Source organism: Engystomops pustulosus, chromosome 8 (assembly GCF_040894005.1).
Source record: "Engystomops pustulosus chromosome 8, aEngPut4.maternal, whole genome shotgun sequence".
NCBI classification, from domain to species: domain Eukaryota; kingdom Metazoa; phylum Chordata; class Amphibia; order Anura; family Leptodactylidae; genus Engystomops; species Engystomops pustulosus.
Window position 1 is genome coordinate 93,388,067 of NC_092418.1, and position 24,114 is coordinate 93,412,180.

General features: G+C 40.6%; 1 protein-coding gene across 2 annotated transcripts in view; it reads right to left on the reverse strand.

The window, feature by feature from the left end:
• Window positions 1-24,114, reverse strand: part of CERS6 (ceramide synthase 6) — a 162,951-nt gene that overhangs the window by 122,226 nt on the left and 16,611 nt on the right. For both annotated transcript variants that reach the window (XM_072121814.1, XM_072121813.1), the window contains exons 2-3: window positions 6,934-7,039; window positions 3,751-3,881 (exon numbers count right to left, since the gene is read on the reverse strand). In XM_072121814.1, coding sequence (XP_071977915.1) covers window positions 3,751-3,881; window positions 6,934-7,039 — 237 coding nt within the window. The remainder of the gene's footprint in view (window positions 1-3,750; window positions 3,882-6,933; window positions 7,040-24,114) is intronic.

The following is a 24,114-nucleotide window of genomic DNA, read 5'->3' on the forward strand; positions in this document are numbered from 1 at the left end:
GACTACCCCAGGATTTTGTCAGGGTACAGGAGTAAGTTATAACACACAATTATATTGTAATGCAAATGCTTAGAAAAGGCAGAGTGGCATTTTTGCACTGTAGGTGTTAAGGGCTTTTACAATCTGTCTTTAGTGAAAATGAGGTCCCTGGTGACAGGTTCCCTTTAAAGTACATCTACCACCAGGCTGAAGGATTGTAAACCAAGCACACTGACATACTGGCCTGCTCCCCTCTGGCAGGATCAGCTCTTACATTAGCTTCTTATGCCCATGTTTTATGAAAAAAGACTTTAAATATGAAGCAAATGATACTGAGGGGCTCCAGGCTCAATTAACAGCTACGGAGCCCAGAGCCACTCGGTCTCATTAGCATAATTTTAAAAGCCTTTTTTAAAAAAACAAGGGCATAAGAAGCTAAATGAAGGGCAGATCCTGCCAGAGGGGTCACACACAAGTATGTCAGTGTGCTTGGTTTACAATCCATGATCCTGGTAGTAGATGTCCTTTAAGTCCTATATTACTGTAGAACTCATTCTAATAAATGGAGGTATTGTAAAAATTGGAGTAGTAGTTAGAATACAGACTGTAAACTGAGCAGAGACTAGAGACAAGTGAAAGAATAACTTACATTCTGATGACCTATTAACAACATAGTCACTAATAACGTGAACATAACCACTAATAACTTGAATTGCTCATTTTCTATATGATCTACTTTAGAAAAGAGTTTACAGTCAGTCAGCAGACTGCAGGTTGTGAATGGGACACAGATTGCAGGCTGCTGTTATATGACCTGTATGTGGTCTGTTCAGAGGTGCAGCAGCCAGAAGACGAGTTGAGCCTCTTGCCTCAGGTAGCGCCATCTGCTACAAAGCTGATGTTGACACTTAAAATAGTGTTTCTTCACACCAGGCGCCAGCAATGGTGTGAGACACTTCATGGGGAACCCATATGCTAAAAAAACCCGAATCTGATATATCACTACTGGATGAGGTGGAGGTGGCACTGTTCTATAGGTCGTCTAAGGCAGCAGAAAGTTTAATTTCACCCCTAAGTCTGCTATTTGGCCAACAATACAGTGTAGCTCTATATTATCTCAAATTCTCAAGTTATAAATAAGGCTATTCCAAAAATAAGAATATTTCAAGGTGTTTTTCATCGCCTATTGCTAGGATTTTATAAGCTGTTATGGAATGGTACAAAATCTTCTTACAATGAATTAATGTAATCCTCAACAAAGTGGCAGCATAATTCTCTCTTCTATCCTGGGGTCCTGGTTGAGGTTTTGCTTAATTTCACAAATTGTAATATGAATGTATTTCGGCACTTGTATTACCACCACAGGGTCCTGGCCCTTCTGCGGGTCTAATGTCCTGAACTAATAGCATCCTGGGGATTTATGATAGTGTATGATGCTGTTAGTTTGGCTCATTAGACTCTCCATCAGGCCAAATATGGCAGCTTTAATACAGAAGAAGAGTAAGAATTGAAATCCCATATTACCTTATTGTGAAATTGACCTTTCGGTCTGACACACTGTAACAAGCCATCAGCTGTGTGTATCAATGTGCTCATGCCGGGGACCTCTAGAAGAAAGTTTCCACTCACTTACAGAAAGTAGATTTTCAAAGTCATAAGAAATGTAATTTATAAGTGTAGAGCTGGTAGGTGGAGAATATCGGCTGTTATTAGAAATGAGCGAGCACTAAAATGCTCGGGTGCTCGTTATTCGAGACAAACTTTTCCCGATGCTCCAGTGCTCGTCTCTGAATAACGAAACCCATTGAAATCAATGGGAGACTCGAGCATTTTTCACTGAAAGAACACATTGAAAGAAGAACACTGAAGAACACATTGCTGATGTTTGCAGATGTTTTCACTGAAAGAACACATTGAAAGAACACTGAAGAACACATTGCAGATGTTTCCGTACATCTGCTAGCTTATCCGAAGACACGCGTGCAGAATGGTGTTCTTCACAATAGTATGTGAAGAACAATGGGGGTCATTTACTTAGGGCCCGATTCACGTTTTCCCGACGTGTTACCGGAATATTTCCAATTTGCGCCGATTTCCCCTGAATTGCCCCGGGATTTTGGCGTACGCGATCGGATTGTGACGGATTCGGAAAAACCGCCGCATTTTAAAAAAAAAAGTGTCGCGGAGCTTGCACTTACCTTCACTAGGAATAGGCCGGTGAACTTGAGTGCGTTCCGATGCTCTTCAGCACAGCAGGGCCACCTGGTGGACGCCGGAACTGCCTTAGTGAATCCCGGCCGGACCCGAATCCACCGCAGAGAACGCGCCGCTGGATCGCGAATGGACCGGGTAAGTAAATCTGCCCCAATATGTGTGAAGAACACATTGCAGATGTTTCCATACATCTGCAATGTGTTCTTCACACATATTGTTCTTCACATACTATTGTGAAGAACACCGTTCTGCACGCGTGTCTTCGGATAAGTTAGCAGATGTACGGAAACATCTGCAATGTGTTCTTCACTGTGTTCTTCACTTAAATGATCCTGTGTTCACTGTCTTCATTGTATTCTTCACTGTTCTTCACTGTGTTTTCTTAAGTAAATGCTCTTTCTCGAGCAGGCGAAATACTCTTTGGAACAAACCACGGACCCCTATGGTGAGTGAAGCGACACTTCCTTTAGGTAGTTTGTTCGGAGGCACTGCATTTAAATACTAAAACTAGTGTTTCCATTACCTCCCCCTTTTTATAGGGCCATTTATATGTATTCTCCCTCTGATGAAGCCTGATGGTGGAAACGCGTCAGGGAGGTGTGTGTTTTGTGTACTACTTAGGACAAGGGACAGAGTCTTGGGACTGCCCTTGTAAGGGCGGGAGTCTTTTTGGGGTGTAGGGTGAATTTAGACTACATCTCACACCTCCCCCATTAGTCCACGAAAAAACAGAGGATGGACCTTCTCCCGCTCTAGGCCCTTTCAGAACTGGCTATACTAGGAGTAGGTAAGTGTGGATCCAAGAGGGGTCTTATGCAGTTTATGCCCCCTCAGGGTATGTAACTCAACTTACCAATCTCCAGCCTTCTTCTGAGGTTAGTTCATTTTTTATGTACGTATTTGTTGATTATCGAACTCGCACTAGGGTGCTATTGCTTGGTGCGCTATTGAATTATCATTGTGTGTGTGTGTGAGCTCTTGGTACTTTAGGTACTTTTTAGAGGAATATAATTAAACTTATACCTTTTAACTGTCATAAAATAATTTGTCTTGCTGAGATTTTTGTTTATACTTGATGACAGAATCACTTATGGAAAAGTTTTGCTATTTCAGGCGAAATACTCGTCCGAGCAACAAGCCGTTTCGAGTATGCTAATACTCGAATGAGCATCAAGCTCGGACGAGTGTGTTCGCTCATCTCTAGCTGTTACTCAACTTCTCTTTCTCCCCTCTACATAGATTTCTTTTTGGGTTTTCTATCAATTTTGATAGAAGATATATTAGAGTGAAAGTTAGTTTAGCAGAGAGAGAGAGAAAAAGATAAAAGAACCTGATACATGGTGATACAATTAAGCATTTTCCCCTTATTTTGGATATATCACAGTTTCCTTTAACACGTGTGTTAAAGGGAACCTTGTCATCAGAAATGGACTGCTGGTGGTTTATTAGGCCAATTTCTGATGACAGGTTCCCTTTAAAGAGTTAGTGACTACACAAATATATACAACTTATCCACAGAAAAAGAGTATGTTCCTTGTAAATAATGCAGATACATACATGCTCTCACAGAATCGTGTCAGGGTACTCGGCTTCTCTTGATTTCTTCTCTGCCGGAACCAGCGCTGAATACTGCGTACATCCCAATCCAGCTGCTTGGAAAGACCTTCCAGTCTCTTTTCATCAGGGTGCTGAAAAGGTTAAAATTGTAAAGATGATCACTATATGCAAAATTTAGGAGCATACATTAGGGTCATACTTGAAGCCAACAATAATCGTATGTGAATGGAGACCTCTCAACTCTTCTATTTACTCCATAGTGTCCACTGCAGCCCACAAATTTATTAAAACTAGTGCAGTCTGTACTAGGTGCAGTTTGCCTGTGGAGTCTGAGTTTGTGCCACATTTATTACTCAAAACTTCTGCTAGATCTGAGGAAGGAAGCTATGACCCTCTTACTTACTGGGGGATATCATTCATTGAGGCCGGTGATGGGACACACAGAGAGAAGAAAACAAGTGAACCAGCTAGTAGCATCCACTGTAGTGGCCTGGATCACAGGAGCATTGAACGTACACTTTAGAACCATAGAATATTATGGGGACTCAATGCGAGTCTATGGGGAAATGCTTTATCATTGTGTTTATGCTGAAATGTAACCACTGCTCCCCTGGTAAAAGGGATATAAGGAGAATAGCCCCCGGTCTTAGTGTCTACAGTTAGAAAACAGGTCTGCAGTGAGGGAAAAGAGCTTGAAAAAGAAGACTGCCAGGCTACCTGAGCAACCAGAAGAAGAAGCCGAGAAGGAGGTACTCTGCCATAGACCCTGAGCTCCTAGCCTGTGACCAGGGTACCAGCCTTCTGAGAAAGAGAGGGACAGCTAGCCCAGACCTTTCCTCAGCGTAGAACCCTTCTTCTGCCAGGGTGGAGATTGGAGAAGTCAGCCCTTTGATTTGCTTGAATTTCTTTGTACCTGAAGTTCTACAGTAAAGAAGGAAACAGTTCACTGTAGACCCTGACTCTCTGGATTTATTTCCAATTGGGGGTGCTACAAGTCTTACCATCCCTTCCTGAGAGCAGCAACATGTGGTGACATCTCGACTGTGGCTGGCGGACCCACCGTAGGTTTGGGGCCAGTCCTAACCCAGGCACTGCACACTAAAGTACTGCGCATGCGCCTGCCTTCACCTGATGCCCAGAACTTCTGCAAGATCTGAGGAAGGAAGCTATGACCCTCTTACTTGGTGGTGGATATCATTCATTGAGGCCGGTGATAGGAAACACAGAGAGAAGAAAACAAGTGCACAACCCTGGTGCACTGAGAAGCTCATGTGCATATATAGAAAAAGTCAATTTTTGTGCATTGCCTTATGTTTCTGAAATACTGTGAGCATCTGTGTGTAAAGCTATTTCATTACTATACACCGTTATCATCTGTCTGGTGATTTAGGAGCTGACTGACCCCTTTAAATTTTTAAAGGTTAGTTGCTCTGACAAGTTAGAGTTTAATGTTGGCTTGAAAGCCATTTAACACCTTTTATTGTCTAACTAATTGAATTTTGAGAACACTTGTGGAGAGATTTAGCACTAAGTATTCACATTGTTAAATGAAGTGTATTGTAATTTTGTTCCTTTGTGTTTCAGTCTTCCAGCTCAGTATAATTTTGTTTGATGACAGAAATGAAATTACATTACAGTGTGGTAAGGCAAGTGTCTGTCCTTAGGAAAGTATAGGTTTTTGGGGGGAATTCTGTTAAATTTAAGTTTTTAACTTCAGGAGAAGTCCCATAGACACCAGTCCCATAGAGAGTGAATGGAGCAGCCACCTACAAAGATCCGTTGGAGTCCCATTAGTAGGACCCCTACCAAAAGGTGAATTATTTCAATTGAGCTCACAGGAAGGAAAACTGGTATAATGGAAGACCATGTATAATGGAAGACAATATGACATGTTGTATCTTTAACAGCAATTATATATATATGATTGAGCAATCTGCTGAACAGAGGAACCTCAAGTTCCCATGACCAGCTCCATACCATCTGGACTTCCATGTTTCGGGGACCAATCTGGTGGGGAATTTATCATGGTGCCACGGCGGCTCAGTGGCTAGCATTACAGCATTGCAGTGCTGGGGACCTGAGATCAATTCCCAGGGTCAACATCTGCAAAGAGTTTGTATGTTCTCTCCATGTTTGTGTGGGTTTCCTCCGGGTCCTCTGCTTCCCTCCCACACTCCAAAACATACTGGTAAGTTGATCAGATTGTGAGCCCCATTGGGGACAGGGACTGATTTTTGCAGCGCTTCATAATCCCCAAGGGTAAACCTAAACTCTCTGCTGCCTGAGGAGAGCTAGATCATTATGCCCACGTCTACCCATCTAGTAGTAATATATCAGGTGAGTTTTTAGTAAATGGGTTCTCCTTGCAGTGTCCCACACCCATGCTGACATCAGATGTATTAGAGACATATTTATTAGGTCTCTGCGCCATGCCAGTGGCGTAGAGGCCCTGAAATAATCGCAAATGCTAGCTTATTCATAGCACTTGCAATTATTTTGCCCTCTCCGCCACCTACACGCCAGTGGGGCATGAAGGGGCCTAGGGGGGCCAGCCCGGGAGTGGGCCAGCGTGGGGCGTCACTGTCCCCACACCTGCGCACTTGCTGCTGCCAGCGACTTTTCATATTTGAAGCCTCTTGATGTATGCCGCTGCGAAAATGCAGCGGCGTGGTTATTACCGGTATACAAGCGCCCATATTTTTAAGTGACAGATCCTGCTTTGTAGCCCCTGATGTCACCCCACATCATACTGAGGTTGGTGCTGCAGAACCAATAATCGCAATTACTGTCTGTTTGCAAGTAATTGTGATCATTTCAGGGCTTGTATGACAAAAAAAACTGATGTACAAGTCATGCTAATTCTCCCCCTTGAAGTCTTTGGTTCTGTGCTCTATTAACTTTTATGGGACTACGTGTGAGGCGGATGTCAGCGGGATTAATGTTATATTGAAATAAATAAATGGCTGCTTTCATTGAAAAAACAGTCCTCCAAATGATCATGGATTTTGAAAGAAGCCATGTTTTTCAACCTCTGGACAATCCAGTTAATGCCCAGACATTACTCATGTACACATGATGAACTACTCAAGTTTGCTGAAAGGCGAGGTCCTCACATTATTACATTATGACTGTATTATGTGTGGACAATGCAGAAAACTGGAACATTTTCCTAAAGTTTTTTACCTTAGTGATAGCAGTAAACACCTTCTCCAGGATGGCATTGTGTTGGGCTTTCTGTGGTCCACTGGCTTGGATTTTGAGGGCCAAAGCACACGGTTTTGCTATAAACCTAGGATAAGAACAAAAAACGTTTCAAACCCAGCACCCGAATACAACATAAGTACAAACAGTACTTTAGATTTAGTCACTGCCATAAAACTGCATAAACTACAATAGACACAGCTTCTTTTATAATACATGCTATTGTTCATGTGAGGAGGCTGAACAACAATAGATTCACTATAGAAAATCAAAATATTTTGTGCAATTCACTATTTCTCATGTTATTGTAAATTATTTATAAGATTTATGGCTAAACAGAATTGTTACTTTGCTTTTCTTTGCTTCTCTATGGTATATTGTAGTAAGGTATATCACAGTGTATGAAGTGCAAGCGTGATCGTTTTGGGTTTTCCTGGCTTGTTGTTATGTGCAGACTTTTTCGGGGGCAGCATTTGAAGTCCCTACAATATGTCTTGGTTCATAACACTTCTATAGGTATTATGATGGTTTCACTAGTTAATTGCAGTCAAAAAAGTACTTTTTTTTTTTGCTCATTAATGTACACTCTGCACCCCACCTTTTCTGAAAAAAAAACGAAAATGTAGTTTTTGCTAATTCATTAAACAAGAAAAACTAAAATATCATATGGTCAGAAGTATTCAGACCCTTTGATGTGACATTCATATTTAACTCACTTGCTTTCTCCTTGAGATGTGGCTACTTCATGGGCGTCCAGCTGTGTTTAATTAAACTGATTGGACTTGATTAGGAAAGGCACACACCTCTCTATATAAGACCTCAAAGATCACATTGCATGTTAGAGCACATGAGAATCATGAGGTCTAAGGAACTGCCCAAGACAGAATTATGGCAAGGCACAGATCTGGCCAAGGTTACAAAAGAATTTCTGCAGCACTCAAGGTTCCTAAGAGCACAGTGGCCTTCATAATCCTTAAATGGTAGAAGTTTGGGAAGACCACAACTCTTCCTCAACCTGGCCGTACACCCAAAATAAGCAATCATGGGAGAAGAACCTTGGTGAGAGAGGTAAATATCCCCAAAAACAGTGTGGCTGAGCTCCAGATTCTGGCACAGTTTTGTCAGGGGGAGAGGGGAGAGCTGTCTTGTCTTGTTGGCAAGTAAGGTTTTTAAGGGCTTCTTTACTACTAATGACTAGTGTTGAGCAGACCGGAACCGCAAAGTTCTTTAGAAGTTTGGATAAGGGGAAACATGCCAGCAGTTAATTCTGACTTTGCCAGCCACATTTCAATGGTTAACACCCGATGCTGACACCAGGGGGTTTCGGTTTGGTCCTGGCTCATAACTACTAATGACCTATTCATAGGATAAGTCAATCATATTTTATCCATAAGAATGGAAAATCTGACACCCTTGATGGGAGTGGAACGCATCAGGTGCAATGTTATCCCACTCTAAATCCAACAGCTCCAAAGTGTATTGGTCGTGTAATGGTCTCCACCTGTAGGGTATTAGATGTCTGACCACACAGCAGAGGTGGCTCTCATAGAAGTGAAGGAGAGCTCTAATTATAGTGTATCGGAGCACTGACACCACCATGTGCCATATGTTTTCTATCGACAGTTCATAAGTAGTAAAGAAACTCCCAAAAACCCTTCATATTATCGGCACAGAATACACAGATTATTAGAAGAGCAAGGCTTATCCTTCACTCATCCCGGATGTACAACAAATAGTGGAAGCAAACTATCGCCTGCGACTGTGATTGTACAGAATAAAACATTGATAGCACAAGAACTGAGAATTACTCCCACTGGTTTGTTTCTCAGGAGAAAACCAAAAGCGAGACTCTAGAACAGACTGCTGCTCTAATCTGACTTAATTAAAGGTTGGGATGTAAAGTTGAGCAGCTGCAGAGGAAAAGGGCTGTAGCTTTTTGACAAAAATTTATACATACATTAAGGATTGGAAATACAATTTTGTCATTTGCAAGATCGGCGTTCCAGAAAATCTGCAGCATTTGGCAAGGAAGATGAACAATTCTACTCGTGTCAGACAATGTTCCATTATACAGGCAGAGTAGAACTGAGGAAGTCAGGGCAGCATAGTTTACATAGTCTAATGTGACATTGTGTCATGATGTGCAGTCATATCACAATATATGGGTTTCTTTCGTGTAATTTTTTTTCTGTTTTTGGCAACATGTATATGAAGGTCCATGCTGGGAATCAACAACTGTGAACAGATCCATAAAGGTCCTTAAGCTCGATGCAAAAAAAATACACAGACACCTGCTGTAAATGTCTTTCTCTGTTAGGGCTGTCAGCAGTGGCATAATAAGACTCTACTGGGCCCTGGTGCGGACTTTGGATCGGGGCTCCCATATATCTAAACTCTCACTGCCAACCCTGTCCCGCACATTACACTTGGGAATATACATATATGCGACACAGAATTATACTCATAGAACCAGACTCCTTATAAAGCTTATATGTGTGCAGCAACCTCCCTTATTCTAGCAGCTATTGTTAAAGAAATGCTCACAGCAGTCCCCTTAATGAGATGTAAGCAGAGACCCCCTTAATGAGATGTCAGCAGAGGCCCCCTTAATGAGATGTCAGCAGAGACCCCCTTAATGAGAGGTCAGCAGAGACCCCCTTAATGATATGCTCACAGCATAGACCCCATTAATGAGATGTAAGCAGAGACCCCCTTAATGAGATGTCAGCAGAGACCCCCTTAATGAGATGGCAGCAGAGACCCCCTTAATGAGAGGTCAGCAGAGACCCCCTTAATGATATGCTCACAGCATAGACCCCCTTAATGAGATGTCAGCAGAGGCCCCCTTAATGAGATGGCAGCAGGGGCCCCCTTAACCCCATAGCGCAATAAGACGTACCTCTGCGTTTTATTGCACATGGGGGAGTATGAGGAGGGCTCATGGGCTGAGCCCTCTTCATACTCATCGGGTGCTTGCTTCTCAATAAAGAAAACGCCCGTTGCTAACACCCGTGATCGGTGCTTGCACCGATCGTGTGTGTTAACCCTTTGATTGGCCGGCAGCGCATCTTGGATCAGATCGGCGCTCCCGTGACGTCATTGGGGAGCAGCAATCTGTTGCCATGACAGCCCCAGATCACACAAAGATCCGAAGCTATCATGTTTTAGGCTATCTATTACAATATGCGATTTGCACATTGTAATAGATGGTGTGCAAAATCCCCATATACTGCCAAGTATCAGGCAAAAGACATGGGTTGTGGAGGACTCTTAAGTGGATGGAGTCCCAATGCTATCTGGCCTTATGTTAGCCTAAAGGGGACTTCAGGAAATTTTTATTATGGTGACTTGAATGCATTTGGAGAATCTTATCTCATACTTTAATACACAGTGAAATGCTAATTGTGAACAACATCAAAAACTTTATTGAAACATATTTTTATGGGTGTGACACTCTTACAAAATAATGGTATAAGGGAATGGAGCTCTCTCAAAGTTGAGCTTTCGGAGAGGTTCCTCTCTATGTATGAATTTATTAGAATTTATTAGACTTTTATAGCAGGCAATTTAGATTTTAGATTGAGAGATCACAAACCATGACCAAACCTATCATCCAGATAATACAAGCAGAAATATCTGAACATTTCCTCCTGTGTGCAGAACACGCAGTTTCATCTGTATATATTTATAGCTATCTTCAGGAAAACTTAAGAATAACTTGTGCAGTTTACAGCCGTATGTGGAATTGATCTGTCTCTAACATTTGTCTTCTCGCAGTAGGGATCTTACCAGAACGTGCTCGGGATGTATTGCTCAGGAAGACAATTATCCTTTTATTCAAAGCCAATAAACTATAACACATTCAGGAATCCGTTGTATTTATAGAGCAACAGGCAATGTGGTTCCTTCTGCCTGATCAATTCAGATGATGGTAAATTCGCTTCTAACACACCGTTTATTTGTTACCACTCCATTCCCAGTGCCAAGCTCCAACTCCTACTTAAAAAGTTATAGGGGGTTTCTGGAAATAAAATATAGATTATAGAATATCTATGTCCAGAAAACTAATTCAAATGTTTATAAGCTGTCTGTCTGCCCCCAACACTAGAGGGAGCTAAGGAGTCTACAGAATAATACTTGTACGTTATGTCATTTTATGATTAATATTGCATTGCATGTTTTATGGGCTCAACTTAGTTTCCCTAATAGTTTCTCTTCTGTAGCTCTTCTTCTTACACTTTTTGCCAGAGATTTATTTTCTTGCGTAGGGAAATCTATCAGATTAGATATAAACATCTCTGACCTGGAAAAGAGATGGGGAGATCTTCCAGTTTAAAGAGATAGTTTGAACTCCCAAAAGAGACCACACATCTCAGATGAGCACATGACCTCTACCCTGCTCACAGTGCACAGCGGTTGTGGTTGGTATTGCAACTTAGTACTATGGAAGGGTGATCACATTTTTAAAACTGAAATAACCTCTTTAAATTGATGCAAAAAAATAGCATATATTTGCTCCATCTTTATTGTGTGCTTAGACACTTTAGGGCACATTTACTCTTGAGCCAGTTTTGTGTCGGACTTTGCACGTTCTTTTATGTGAAAACTGCTTGTACAGGCAGTCCCCGGGTTACGTACAAGATAGGTTCCATAGGTTTGTTCTTAAGTTGAATTTGTATTGTTCCACCAAAAAGAGACCAAGCGGAGTGTGTATAGGCCAAAAATATATACAAATCTTTATTCAATGATAGCTATAAACTCTACAAGACATACATAAGTCTTAAAAACACCTAAAAAGTACAAACGTACATACAATCTGACCCATGTATATGACCACAATAGGTCTATACATAACACATGACCCAAAAGAGACAAAGGTGAAATGTCTAGTTTTGCCCTGAAACAAAAAAATATGTATATGTAGTAGGGAGCTATTATGGCACAATGGTTCAAAGCTGTAAATCAGTAGCAATTCCCTTGAACAAAAATGCATGTGATGTGACAGGAGCAAAAGGAGGCACGCTCTAAAGTAGATAAAGGTTATCAAAGTATGGTTACCCATCCATGTAATAGATCCCAAGTGGAGCGTGCACTGAGGGTGATGTGGGTAAGAGAATCCCCACGCGTTTCGTCGCTAGATGCGACTTCCTCAGGGGTCCATATTGAATTTGTATGTAAGTCGAAAAATTTTTCTTTGCCCCTGTGACAATTGGAGCTTCAAATTATTTGCTGTAATTGGACCAAGGATTATCAATAAAACTTCATTACAGACATCTTACAGCTGATCATTGCAACCTGGGACTATAGTAACATCCAGAGAGCTTCACCAGAGGTCACAGGGGGCAGAGAGGTCCGTCTTTAACTAGGAGTCGTTTGCAAGTCGGGTCTCTTTAAGTAGGAGACCACCTGTATATGTGTATAAAAAGTGTCTGTGCCACATTTGTGCCGCACGCACCTGTTTTGTGTCATGGCTGCACTATTCTTCATGAGACACAAATTTCTGCACTGAAAGGCACATTCTGGTGCTCAGTTGGACCGTGAGCCAAATTTATCATGCAAAGTCCGACAGAAATGTGTCACACGCACCATGTTAAAGGTGCACCAAAAAAAGTTGGTGCACTCTGTTGGGGCAGTGCAGAGAGTGCCACAATCAGGAAGAACATGCTCCAGAATTCTACACAGGAAATCATTTTACACTGTTTTTATTAAATGTGCCCCTTTGTGTGCTCTTCTTGACAAAGGAACTGAGCTTAAAGGGGTTGTCCATTGTCATTTATGTTTTTTTTATAGTAATTCTTAAAATGAATACCATCTCACTCCTCCTTTCACCTATGTCCTATGTAGGCCGCCTGGGCTGTAAATCAAATGTCATCAAAATGTCTCTGTATACCAATCCCGGTGATGAAAGATGGACCAGAGATCAGAACAGGGTTAAGTATTTTGTTGCTTTTTTCTTTCACATGAAGCCAGTAGTAAAAAAAAGTTTTGATCCTGAACAGCTCACTTTTAATATGTATATCATTTTGTATTTATTTCAATATTTTGTCAGCGTTCACACAATTAGCTTTTTTTTGTACAAAACTACAAAAAAGTTTTTTTTAAAAAGTAATTAAACAGAGTAAGTCAACCAGTAAGCAGTATGAGTAAAGTGAATAACTATATAGTAATCTTATACAGGCGGTCCCCTACTTAAGGACACCCTCCAGTGAAGCTCTCAGAATGCTTTACTATAGTCCCAGACTGCAATGATCAGCTGTAAAGTGTCTGTAATGAAGCTTTATTGATAATCCTCGGTCCAATTACAGAAAAAAAAATTTGAAACTCCAATTGTCACTGGGGAATTTTTTTTTTTTGTCTGGATCTACAATTATAAAATATACAGTTTCGACTTACATACACATTCAACTTAAGAACAAACCTATGGAACCTATCTTGTATGTAACCCGGGACTGCCTGTAATTAAGTTAGACTTCCTGACCTAAATATTATCTAGAATGAGTAAATCCGGAAATATGTTGGTTTAACTATCAGTGACTACTGTACATCAGCAACAGTAAAAAAAATCAGCAGGATGTTTCCAAAAATAGCAAAGTCAGGAGGTCCATTCTAAAATCTGGCACAGGAGAACACCTCTGAAGAGCACCTGGCAACGCGCGGCAGAAAAATCTCCGCTACCTGCTGCTCTGCCCATATTGTTATTCTAAATCAGTGCTGGCATATTAGTAATGGCAGCCGGCCCACCCCCATACACGTATGGGGGAGGTCAAAATCATAGTGACTGTAAAGACAGACCCATCTTAATGATATGTAATTGGACATGCAATGGAGTTTAAGGGGGTTTTTTTTTGTCTTTTCTGTTTTCCTTTTTTATACTTAAAATTTGTGCAGCACAGTAACATTTTTCTATTCTTTTAAATATCAGGAAAAATATTTGAAAACTGTTAAAAGAAGCCTCATATTTTCAATTCTATAGCTAACAGTGTAAGGATCGAAAGGCCTCATTTATTGAAACATAATCAAAGGCCTTGTCACCCTCAGTAACCAATCAGTACACAGCTTTGATTTTGAGAGCTGCTGTGGTAAAATAAAAGCTCAACTGCCATTGGTTTCTATGGGTGCCACTGGTTGCTATGGAATGAGAGGCATATGGAGAAGCATTTAAGGCCTCACAGAAATCTATGGATACAGTATTATATCTTTGTTCAACAATTCTATAGAATTTTTTTTTCCTTCCTTTATCCAAAGTCTGTGTCTGTGGAACAATACAGATGGGAATTCAGTGACATTTATACTAAAACCTCCTCTGTTATAGTAATAGAGAACCTAATGGTTTATGGCTCTCATGAGGCCCTCTTCCAATTTCTATGAGCATGTGGAACAGTGCGGATTTTTATACCGATGACCCAGGGCTATAAATATCATGACAATACGTGAAGAGTAACCTCCAAGGCTAGTGTCGCATATTTCAGTTCCGTTCTCGCCCTTGTCTTATATCACTCCCCAACCCCCCTCAGCTTTATATTCATAGGGGAGATATAGTCTAAAAACAGACAGGATAACCTAAATTTTCTTTCTATATGGTATCGTATAGGATGGAACCTGGGGAAAAAAAACTGACATTTCAGTGGAGGTCTCAAATTTTGGGAAACAGTTGAAAAGTGAAAGACCAGATATTATATTTACTTTACAGGCGGTTCCCTACTTAAGAACACTCGACTTACATACGACCCCTAGTTACAAACGGACCACTGGATATTGGTAATTAATTGTACTTTGGTCCTAGGCTACAATAATCAGCTGTAACAGTTATCACAGGTGTCTGTAATGAAACTTTAGTGTTAATCCTGATTCTTATGAGAATCCAACATTTTTAAAATCCAATTGTCACAGAGACCAAAAACGTTCTGGCTGGGGTTACAATGATAAAATATACATACAAATTCAACTTAAGAACAAACCTAAAGACCCTATCTTGAATGTAACCCGGGGACTGCCTGTACTTATCATGTAGATGTCTAAAAGCAAGAAAAACCCGACTTACAGACGATCCCTAGTTACATAAGGACCTCTGGTAATTGGTAATTTACTGTTCTTTAGCCTTAGGCTACAATAAACAGCTATAACAGTTATCACAGTAATGAATATTTATTGTTAATCCTGGTTCTTACGACAATCCAACATTTTTAAAATACAGTTGTCACAGAGACCCCCCAAAAAAATTAAGCTTGGTTTACAACTATAAAATGTACAGTTCTGACTCACATACAAATTTAACTTTAGAACAAACCTACAGAACCTTTATGTTGTATGTAACCCAGTGCTGCCTTATTTTACTTTTTGTGGACTTTTTGAAATGTGCTCTAAAGCCTGGCAGACATTTCTTTATTGTCAGTAAGACACATTTATCTTCTATTCCACATGTTTTAAATGCCGCAAATGAAATGTATCTCTTCCAAATGTCAAAATTTGCAACTTTTTTTGGAACAAAAAACTCCATACTTAAGGAAAACTTAGAAAATGGAAAGTAGTGACACCTGTGATACATTTTTGAGAAATTTGTAACAAAAGAGATCTGAAAAAACAAAAAAAAAAAATTAAACACAAGGAAAAAGTCAGATTGACATATTACCAAACAAGCAGAAGGGATAAAAGACAAAAACTAGCCAAAACAAAAAGAGATAAATGACCCCCACGATGTGTTACTGCTACTTAAACACTTAAAGGGGTTGTCCACCCTAAGCACATTACATTGGATAATTGATATTGTCCATTTTCCAATATACTTTCTGTATCATTTTCCTCACTGTTATCTAGATCTCTGCTTGCTGTCATTCTATAGGAAGCTTCTATGTTTACTTCCTGTCAATATCTTCCATGTAGTCCATGGTCATGTGTTGTGTGGTCCATTATATCACTGAGCTCTGATTGCTATCTCTGATATAACGAGCTGTGCACCTGTGTGACATCACATGACCTTGGACCAGTTTTTATCTACAGGAAGTTAACAATGAAGCTTCCTGTTGCATAAAAGCAATAAAGGCAATAAGCAGAGATCTTGGAAACCATGAGGAATTGATACAGAAAGTCTATTGGAAAAATGTATAACTTTTCATTACACAAGCAATATAAATTATTTGCTGGAATGTTCCTAAAGTGTACAACCCCTTTAAGGATTTCTGGAAGCAGCACTGTTTAATATTCTGTCAACTAAAGAAAACTGGTATCAGACCCAAATACTGCATTTCTATGTAAGAACTTTTTGTATACCACTTATAGCACAATTCCCCACTACACTGGAAAGGATCTAACATCAGGCATGCCATAACTATCACTCCTTTAATACTTTCCTACGAGACCAAAAGTGGAAAAAGCACTTTGAAACTGTGCAAAAAAAAATCCTAAATGATCATATTTGTTGTAAAGGACCCTAAAACTTCGGTTCCTATAAAAGAAACATTAAAGTTATGGTTGAACTCATGCAAAGTGAGTGACTTTGTCTGATCATAGAGGACTAAGCAGATGTCAGATGATGGCCATTTTATTTCTTCTGCTGCACTGGGATCACTATAAAAACTGATACCTGTGCCGAATACAGATGAATGGAAGAAGACTAACACAGACTGACAGTGTTGAGCTGCCAAATTAAAAGAAAACACCCAATTAAAGGGGCGGTAACCTTAGAAAATTTGAGGACTGATATCTGCACGTGGGCCACAAAAATTAAAAGGTCTTATCCACATCTCCTAATCTCCTGTAGCTGATGTTCTAACACTGGTAGAATCATCTCCTGCTCCAATCACAACAAAGCAGGAAATGGATAATCACAACGATCAGCCAATCACTGTCTGTTCCCAGCCTCGAATCCTTGGATAGCCATGTGACCCACAAATATTATAAGATTAGTATGGGGACAAATTGGGATGTAACAGACGTAGACCAGAAATTTACATTCAATCAATATTTTAAAACTTACATATAAGACAAAAATCTGTTTTTCTGACCTCAAAGTTGTCAAAAGTTCAAGTATAAGTCTCAGCGTGTTTCACAATGTCCTTCATCAAGAAAATGACAAATGACTCATTACGCCTGATGATTCAAGAAGCCATGAAATGGTTCCAGTGACACCAGAGAGAAATATAGAAATGTCTTTGACAGATTTGGTTGATTAAACTGAGCCTCAGTTGTAACATTGTCTGTACTCCATGACATGAGAGAGAAATAATGAAAAAACATAAATTAATTAAAAGTACATGGAAATACAAATAAAAACAAAGTTTTCTATAATATTGATTCATGACACGGCTACTTGTTGTTTGTGACTTGTGAAGATGATCTTAAGACGATAAGTGGAAGTATGAACTATTCTAATCAAAGGATAGCTCAATACAGTCTGGTGAACCTATAGCCATGACTAAGAGTGTCGGATGACGCTGGAAACGCGTTGGCCGGAGTAGGCTAACTTACACCATCTGCGGTTTTGCTGTGCTGTGACTACGGCGGTAGTCATAATTTTATAATTCAGATTTTATCCGGACTACGAGTCCATAATAAAGCAATCAAGATTTTTCACCACCTGGATGCAGCACGCTGGATTATTCTTTCTTCTTTTCAAGAACCTATAGCTTGACCTTGATCTTAATAATTTCTTTATTTATATAGGCAGTGCTACACAGACAGTCTTGCCAAACAGTCCCTGTCCCCATGGAGCTCACAATCTACTCAACCTATCAGTATGTTTTGGAGTGTGGGAGGAAACCGGAGGAACCCCACGCAAACACGGAGGGAGCATCCAAACTTTGCAGATGTTGACCTGGATGGGACTTGAAACTAGGACCCCAGCACTGCAATGCTGTAGTGCTAACCTCTGAGCCACCTTGATCATTCTTGATCACTACTAGGACTCAGCTCCATGCTCTGTAGTACCAAGCACATACTGGAATACAGCCTAGCTAGTGGTACTCAAAGCCATTTCTGTGGGCACTCAGGCCATTGTCCCAGGACAGAGTTCACCAAACACTGAATCTTCCTGCAGTCCCAGGCAACTTAAGATATGCCGCTCTTAGCGTTATTTTAAAGTGACACTTCATTGGCTTTTTGGAACTGCTGGAAAAAAGAGAAGGCTTTGACAGAAGAACTTTAAAGGTCATCCTGCTGGACCCATCATTCTTCCTGTACAGAGAGGCCCTGGAGAGAAGCTACAAAATAGGTTGAATTTGTCCTCCTTCTTTCAACTGTATTGGTGGCCTCAGGTGGCCGATACTATTGAAAGTATCCCCTTGATAAAGCCTAGTGGCGAAACACGTGTCGGGGTCTGTGGCATGTGCACCCATTCCGTGGTATGGTATACTAACAATCCGACTTGACAAGGCTCTTGACTTGGCTGTGTGAGTTAGGTCTCCTTACCCTTATCTCCCCTCTGTGCCATATTTTCTCCTATCATGGATTGTATAAGCTACCCCTAAGTCCTTTCTTGGCTATCACCACTTGTGTACAGTCACTTTCATTTTGTTCCTCTGGTCTACTCATCACTGTCTCTATTTGTATTAATTTTTATTGTGATTAATAAAAGTTTGACTTTGTCATATAAATTTTTGTTTATTTGGTTATTTTGTTCAAGCATTTGGTGTTATATGGTGTGCCAGTGGTACGTGTTCCCCACAACTGGCCTTTCTTCTTTTTGTGTATATTGAAAGAGGCGGAAGAACAGGTAGCAATAAGTTACTGCTTAAAATGCCATGTTGGCACTTCACGGTAAATCAGTGGATTTTGGTTGTTGATTGGGCACTCGGTCTCTAAAAGGTTTGCCATCACTGGCCTAGTCCCTGACACTGACATAAACCCAGTATTGTGCAAATCAACTAAAACAACGAAATCAGATTTTTGGGATCCACTTAAAGGGGTTATCAATAACCCATTCAACATATGATGTGAGGATGCTACACTCCTCCTGACACACTGGGGCTCATTTACTAAGGGCCCGAATCGCGTATTTTCATCGGGTCTCCAGAATATTTCCGATTTGCGCTGAATTGCCCTGGGATTTTGGCGCAAGTGAGCGGATTGTGGCGCATTGGAGTCGGCTTTCACGAGACAGAAATCGGGGGAAAACCTGATGGATTCGGAAAAATCGCGGAATATATACACTGGGACGAAGAAGGTGAACTCCGGCAGACCTCGGCGCAGCAGCGACACCAAGTGGATATCGGGCGCACGGACCTTAGTGAATCCCGGCAACATTCGCAAATGGACCGGGTAATTAAATGTGTCCCATTGAAAACAAAGCCAGAAGTCCAAATGCATTCTCCATGCTCCTAAACAGAGAATGGGGTTGTCTTCTAGGTCCATTCTCTGGGCCCAGAACAGCACTTCCTGCTCACTTCACAAGTTCTGTGGGAGCCGGGGGAAGTGTGAAACAGTATATCAGCCTGTAAAGCCATATCTCGAAGGGGCTAGTGTAGCTCTTCAGGTTCATTAGCATAATTTTAAAAGTTGATTTTAGAGGGAAGGAGGCCATGGATAACAATTATGAGAATATTACCACAGTCACGATATGGATTTATGAATAAGTGTCCATGGTTTATCATACCTGATTTTTAGAGTAGATTTGCTTTAGGGGAGGGGAGACTCCTGCTGCAGTCAAAAGAATTGTGAGGAGAAGGAAGGGGAGATACTAATTAAATTTAGTATAATCACTGTTGGACTAGACTGTATTAAAGGAACAGAGGAATGTATGTCCTACCCTCTAGAACAACGGAACCACCATCTTTGTGTAAATTATGGTTAAACCATAATGTGGTGTGTTTTCATTAAGTGGTGACTTCAAGTATCTGCATTTTAAGCTTTTATTATATAATTAGCAAGGAATTTGGATCTCTATACAAGCAGGTTACGTACAAGATAGGTTGTGTAGATTTGTTCTTAAGTTGAATTAGTATGTAAGTCGGAACTGTATACTTTATAATTGTAGCTCCAGCCAAATTTTTTTGGTCTCTGTGACAATTGGATTTTAAAAATGTTGGATTGTCATAAGAACCAGGATTAACAATAAAGCTTCATTACAGACACCTGTGATATCTGTTATAGCTGTTTATTGTAGCCGAAGGCTAAAGTACAGGAAATTACCAAAATCCAGAGGTCTGTTTGTAACTAGGGATCGTCTGTAAGTCAGGTGTTCTTAAGCAGGGGACCGTCTGTATTACCAAAAGAAACCTAAATTGATAAATTAAAAAGTTTAAAAAATCAATTTTGAATTTGACCCGAAGCATAAAATAAAGTCCTAGCACATTTGAATGCAGAATACTGGGTGAATTGACCTGGTAATGTGCGAGTGCTGCAATGCAGATTGGACACATCTAGACAGTATTAAGACTGACCTTTAAAAGACTTAAATACATTTTGATCTGGAAGATCACCAAAAACCAGAGAAAAAAAAAAGTTCATTGTGCAGGAAGACTCAGAGCTCCGCTCTAATGTCACAAGTTCTATAAAATGTACTATATAATGAGCCATCTGGACCATCTCACAACTTCTGTTAAGAAAAAATAAGTTGTGAGTTTAGGACGGCTGCATCTATATCTGAAAATGTGTAATAAAAATGATTAAAGGAGACTTCCACTAAAAAAGACAGTGTCAGGTATTGTCCCTGGAGATCTGTGTAATCGTAACCTTTGTGTGTCTTGTCATTAGCAGCAGGACTGTGAAAAAAGCGTTCCTATTCTAGGATTGTAGCAGGACTTTAAGCACTAGGTGAATCTCCTCACATTGCTGTTCTCTGCATTTACCCAGTCCCTCCCCTTTTGCATTAACCAGAAGCCTGTTACTCAGAGATAAGGGATGGGACCTTATCATACACCTAGGAATGGCACAATCCCATTATACAGTATGACAACATTAAAACATTAACATTAAAATTGCACCCAAATATTGAAACCTCATATTTAAGCACATGAGGGTTTTGAGTTGCTCTTAGGGGAGTTCTACAGATTCACAGGCCGTTACACTGTGCAAGGAGCACTTCCCCCTCCCACTGTGTGCTGAAACTTTCCGCTGCTTCATTAACATTACAGAAGCAGTGGGAGGGGGAAGTGCCAAGCAGCAGCAGAGCAAAGGGGGAGATATTGTAACAACCTGTGAAGCTACAGCATGGAGGAGCTCTGGTAACACCCACAGGAGCCTTTCAGGTTCATTAGCATTAGTTCAAAGTTGATTTTAGAAGGAACGAGGTTATGGGTAACAAATATAAGAAGATTACAGCAGTCACGTTGCCTGGATCTATGAGTAAGTGTCCCTGGTTTATCATGGTGGACTTTGATGGTTCAGCCAGCACTGAACTAGATGAAATAGGGAAGGCTTAGACCAACCCATGGCTCCCTCCAATATAGTTTATAGGCATTACAGTAATGGCCCTGATATAGGATGATATTTCAGGGTTTGGGTGTGACACATAATATATAAATATATATATATATATATATATATATATATATATATATTTCATTGTAATTCCGTACTCCTTTAAGTTAACTTGACAACTTTACCTAAAGTCTTATATAAAGCTACAGACGACGCTATGGTATGACAATAGCTGGGTTACATTGACACATTCAGGTCGGCTACTTACGACATTAGCTGTAACACATATCCATAAGTCTGATACCGTCATCTAGCACCTGGCTCTATTGGAACATATGCCGATCATACACAGACAGATGAAGTGAATGGAATTAGCTGTGTACACTGTATACAGGAGGGGCCCAGGAATTAGTGACCTGGTGTTGAGTATAAGCTACATAACCGGCCAGGATACCCAGACTGAACCTTGACCCCACAAAGTCTGACCATGAGCATCCGAGCATGGTTTGTACTTCATGTTTCTTATTAATCCGAACCCTGCAGCCCCCTGAAAATCTAAAACAAGAGTTGATAATTTTTTTCTTCTCCACCAGGAAAGAGTTAATAAAATCTCATCAATAATCTATAGACTCCCCAAAATATGGTAACTGCAAAGTGCATCTCTTGTGGCAAAACATAAGCCCTCATATGTCCACATTGCCCCCTCCCCTCCCACCCGACATTTTTTATCTGAGCTGCCGATTTATGCTGCGTCCTGTGGACCAGGCGACCTGTTATATGTATATATATATATATATATATATATATATATATATATAATACTGTAAAATGTGCAGCATAATATGTATATATAGCTGCACATCCTCCATTCTTTAGTGTGTCAGGTCGGATTCTGGGGCCCCCTAACACTATGGTCCTCATAGCAGCTGCTATGGCTGCTACCAGTGTAGTTATACCCCTGATAGAACAGCTTGTTTTAATATGCTATATATACAAGTCACACTTGGAAGCAAATCTAAGATAAGATCCTAGATCGCTGTCATCTAACCCTGCTCCTCTAATTTCGTATCTCCCCTTATCGCTCCTCATAGCTCTTCAGTAAGACTGCTCCATAGTGGAGGCAGCAGAAGATTGATTATATTCATTTCATCTAGCACCAGAACCTTCTTGCTGATAAAATCCTCTTCGTCCCTATCCACTTCTATGCGGTTATCTGTCTGGCTGTGTGTGGTGGCTGCCATAGATAGTAGCAGTCACAGTGTAATGGTTGGGCTTACACCCCCCTCATTCCCCATCACCATTGTGTTAGGAAGTCAGAATGTTTATTTCGTGTTCCTAGAGCTGCGACTTGAGACGCCTTTGGATTTACAAGATTAGTAGGAATTGACACTTGCAATTGTTCTATTGTATTAGGTTAAAGACGGTGCAAGTGACAATTATAGACCGAGAAAGCACCATGTCACATTGGCGTCCTCGCTTTCTGCGGCAGAATTAATAGCGAGGTTTGAGGTTTCTGTAGCTAATTTATTTGATCATCTAAGTATTGTTCTCATTAGCACTTTCCTTATTTCATATCCCCGAGGCTGAAAAGGGAAACTATTAACTCTTTCCCTGCTGCAGCGGAATGACCAGAGTAGCCAGTCGCGCATGCGCCAGCTGCTGTGTTCGTCTCTACGGCACTGACAGAGATAGCCGAGCGCTGTACCTGACAATCTTGTCAGAGCCTTAGACATGAATAGAACATGCATAATGGACTGCTCTATTCATTTTGAGCTACGATGGGGGTACAACTGACCCCCATTTTCAAGATCCATGGGGGTCCCATCACTGTGACCCCCACCGATCAACATATTAGGCCCTGTGGATAGGGCCTAACTTGCTATAACTGGAGAATCCCTTTAAATACTGGCATTTCCTATGAAATAATCCTAAATCTGTACTTTTCTTCTGTTATTCTACCTGAAAATCTATTTATAAATTAAAAAATTTTCTATGGGGTCATAAAAGGTTAACATACAAAGATGGCTGTGCAGTCCCAGGGGTTGGGCTTTGGTTTGGATGCATTTCAAAGAACAACTTGTGATTTGTCTGCGCTGCTCACTCCTCACTCCTGCGAAGGAGCACAAAAGTAGGGGCTGAGAGATGAGAAGTTTGCAGCACAGACAAGTCATGTGTTGTTTTTTGAAATGCATCCGAAACAAAGCCCAACCCCTGGGACTTAACAGAGGATTCTGTCAGGGTACAAGGTAAGTTATAACACACAATTATATTGTAATGCAAATGCTTAGAGAAAGCAGAAAGACTTATTTGCAATACAAGTGTAATTGGCTTCTCCAACCGGTCTTAAGTGAAAATAAGGTTCCTGTTGACAGGTTCCCTTTAGTGACAGTCCTACATATATCAGTGTGTATTATTAGATGCCCTGATTTCACACACAAGATTGTGGGTTTTCTTCATCAATTGACCCCATGTTCTTCAATTTGGTTCTCTGTGCCCTCTCATCTAATTAGGTCTCTCTCTATACATATATATATATCAGCCATTAAAACGTTACACACCCTGATATTAAGATTTATACTATGAAGTTGGATTTGATTAAACCCAACACATTTCCTTGCTCTTGGCAACATTTCAGAATAATTGATTGAGTTTCTGGCACCAATGAGCCCAGATGAGCATGAAAAAGCCAAATCATCCATGTGCAGCTCAGCTCCTAGGAGTCCGAAAAATCAGAACCATAAAATTAAAAAATAAGTGCCATCAGCATGTTTTACATTACTGTCACACTTTCACAAATTTCAGTTTTGCGCC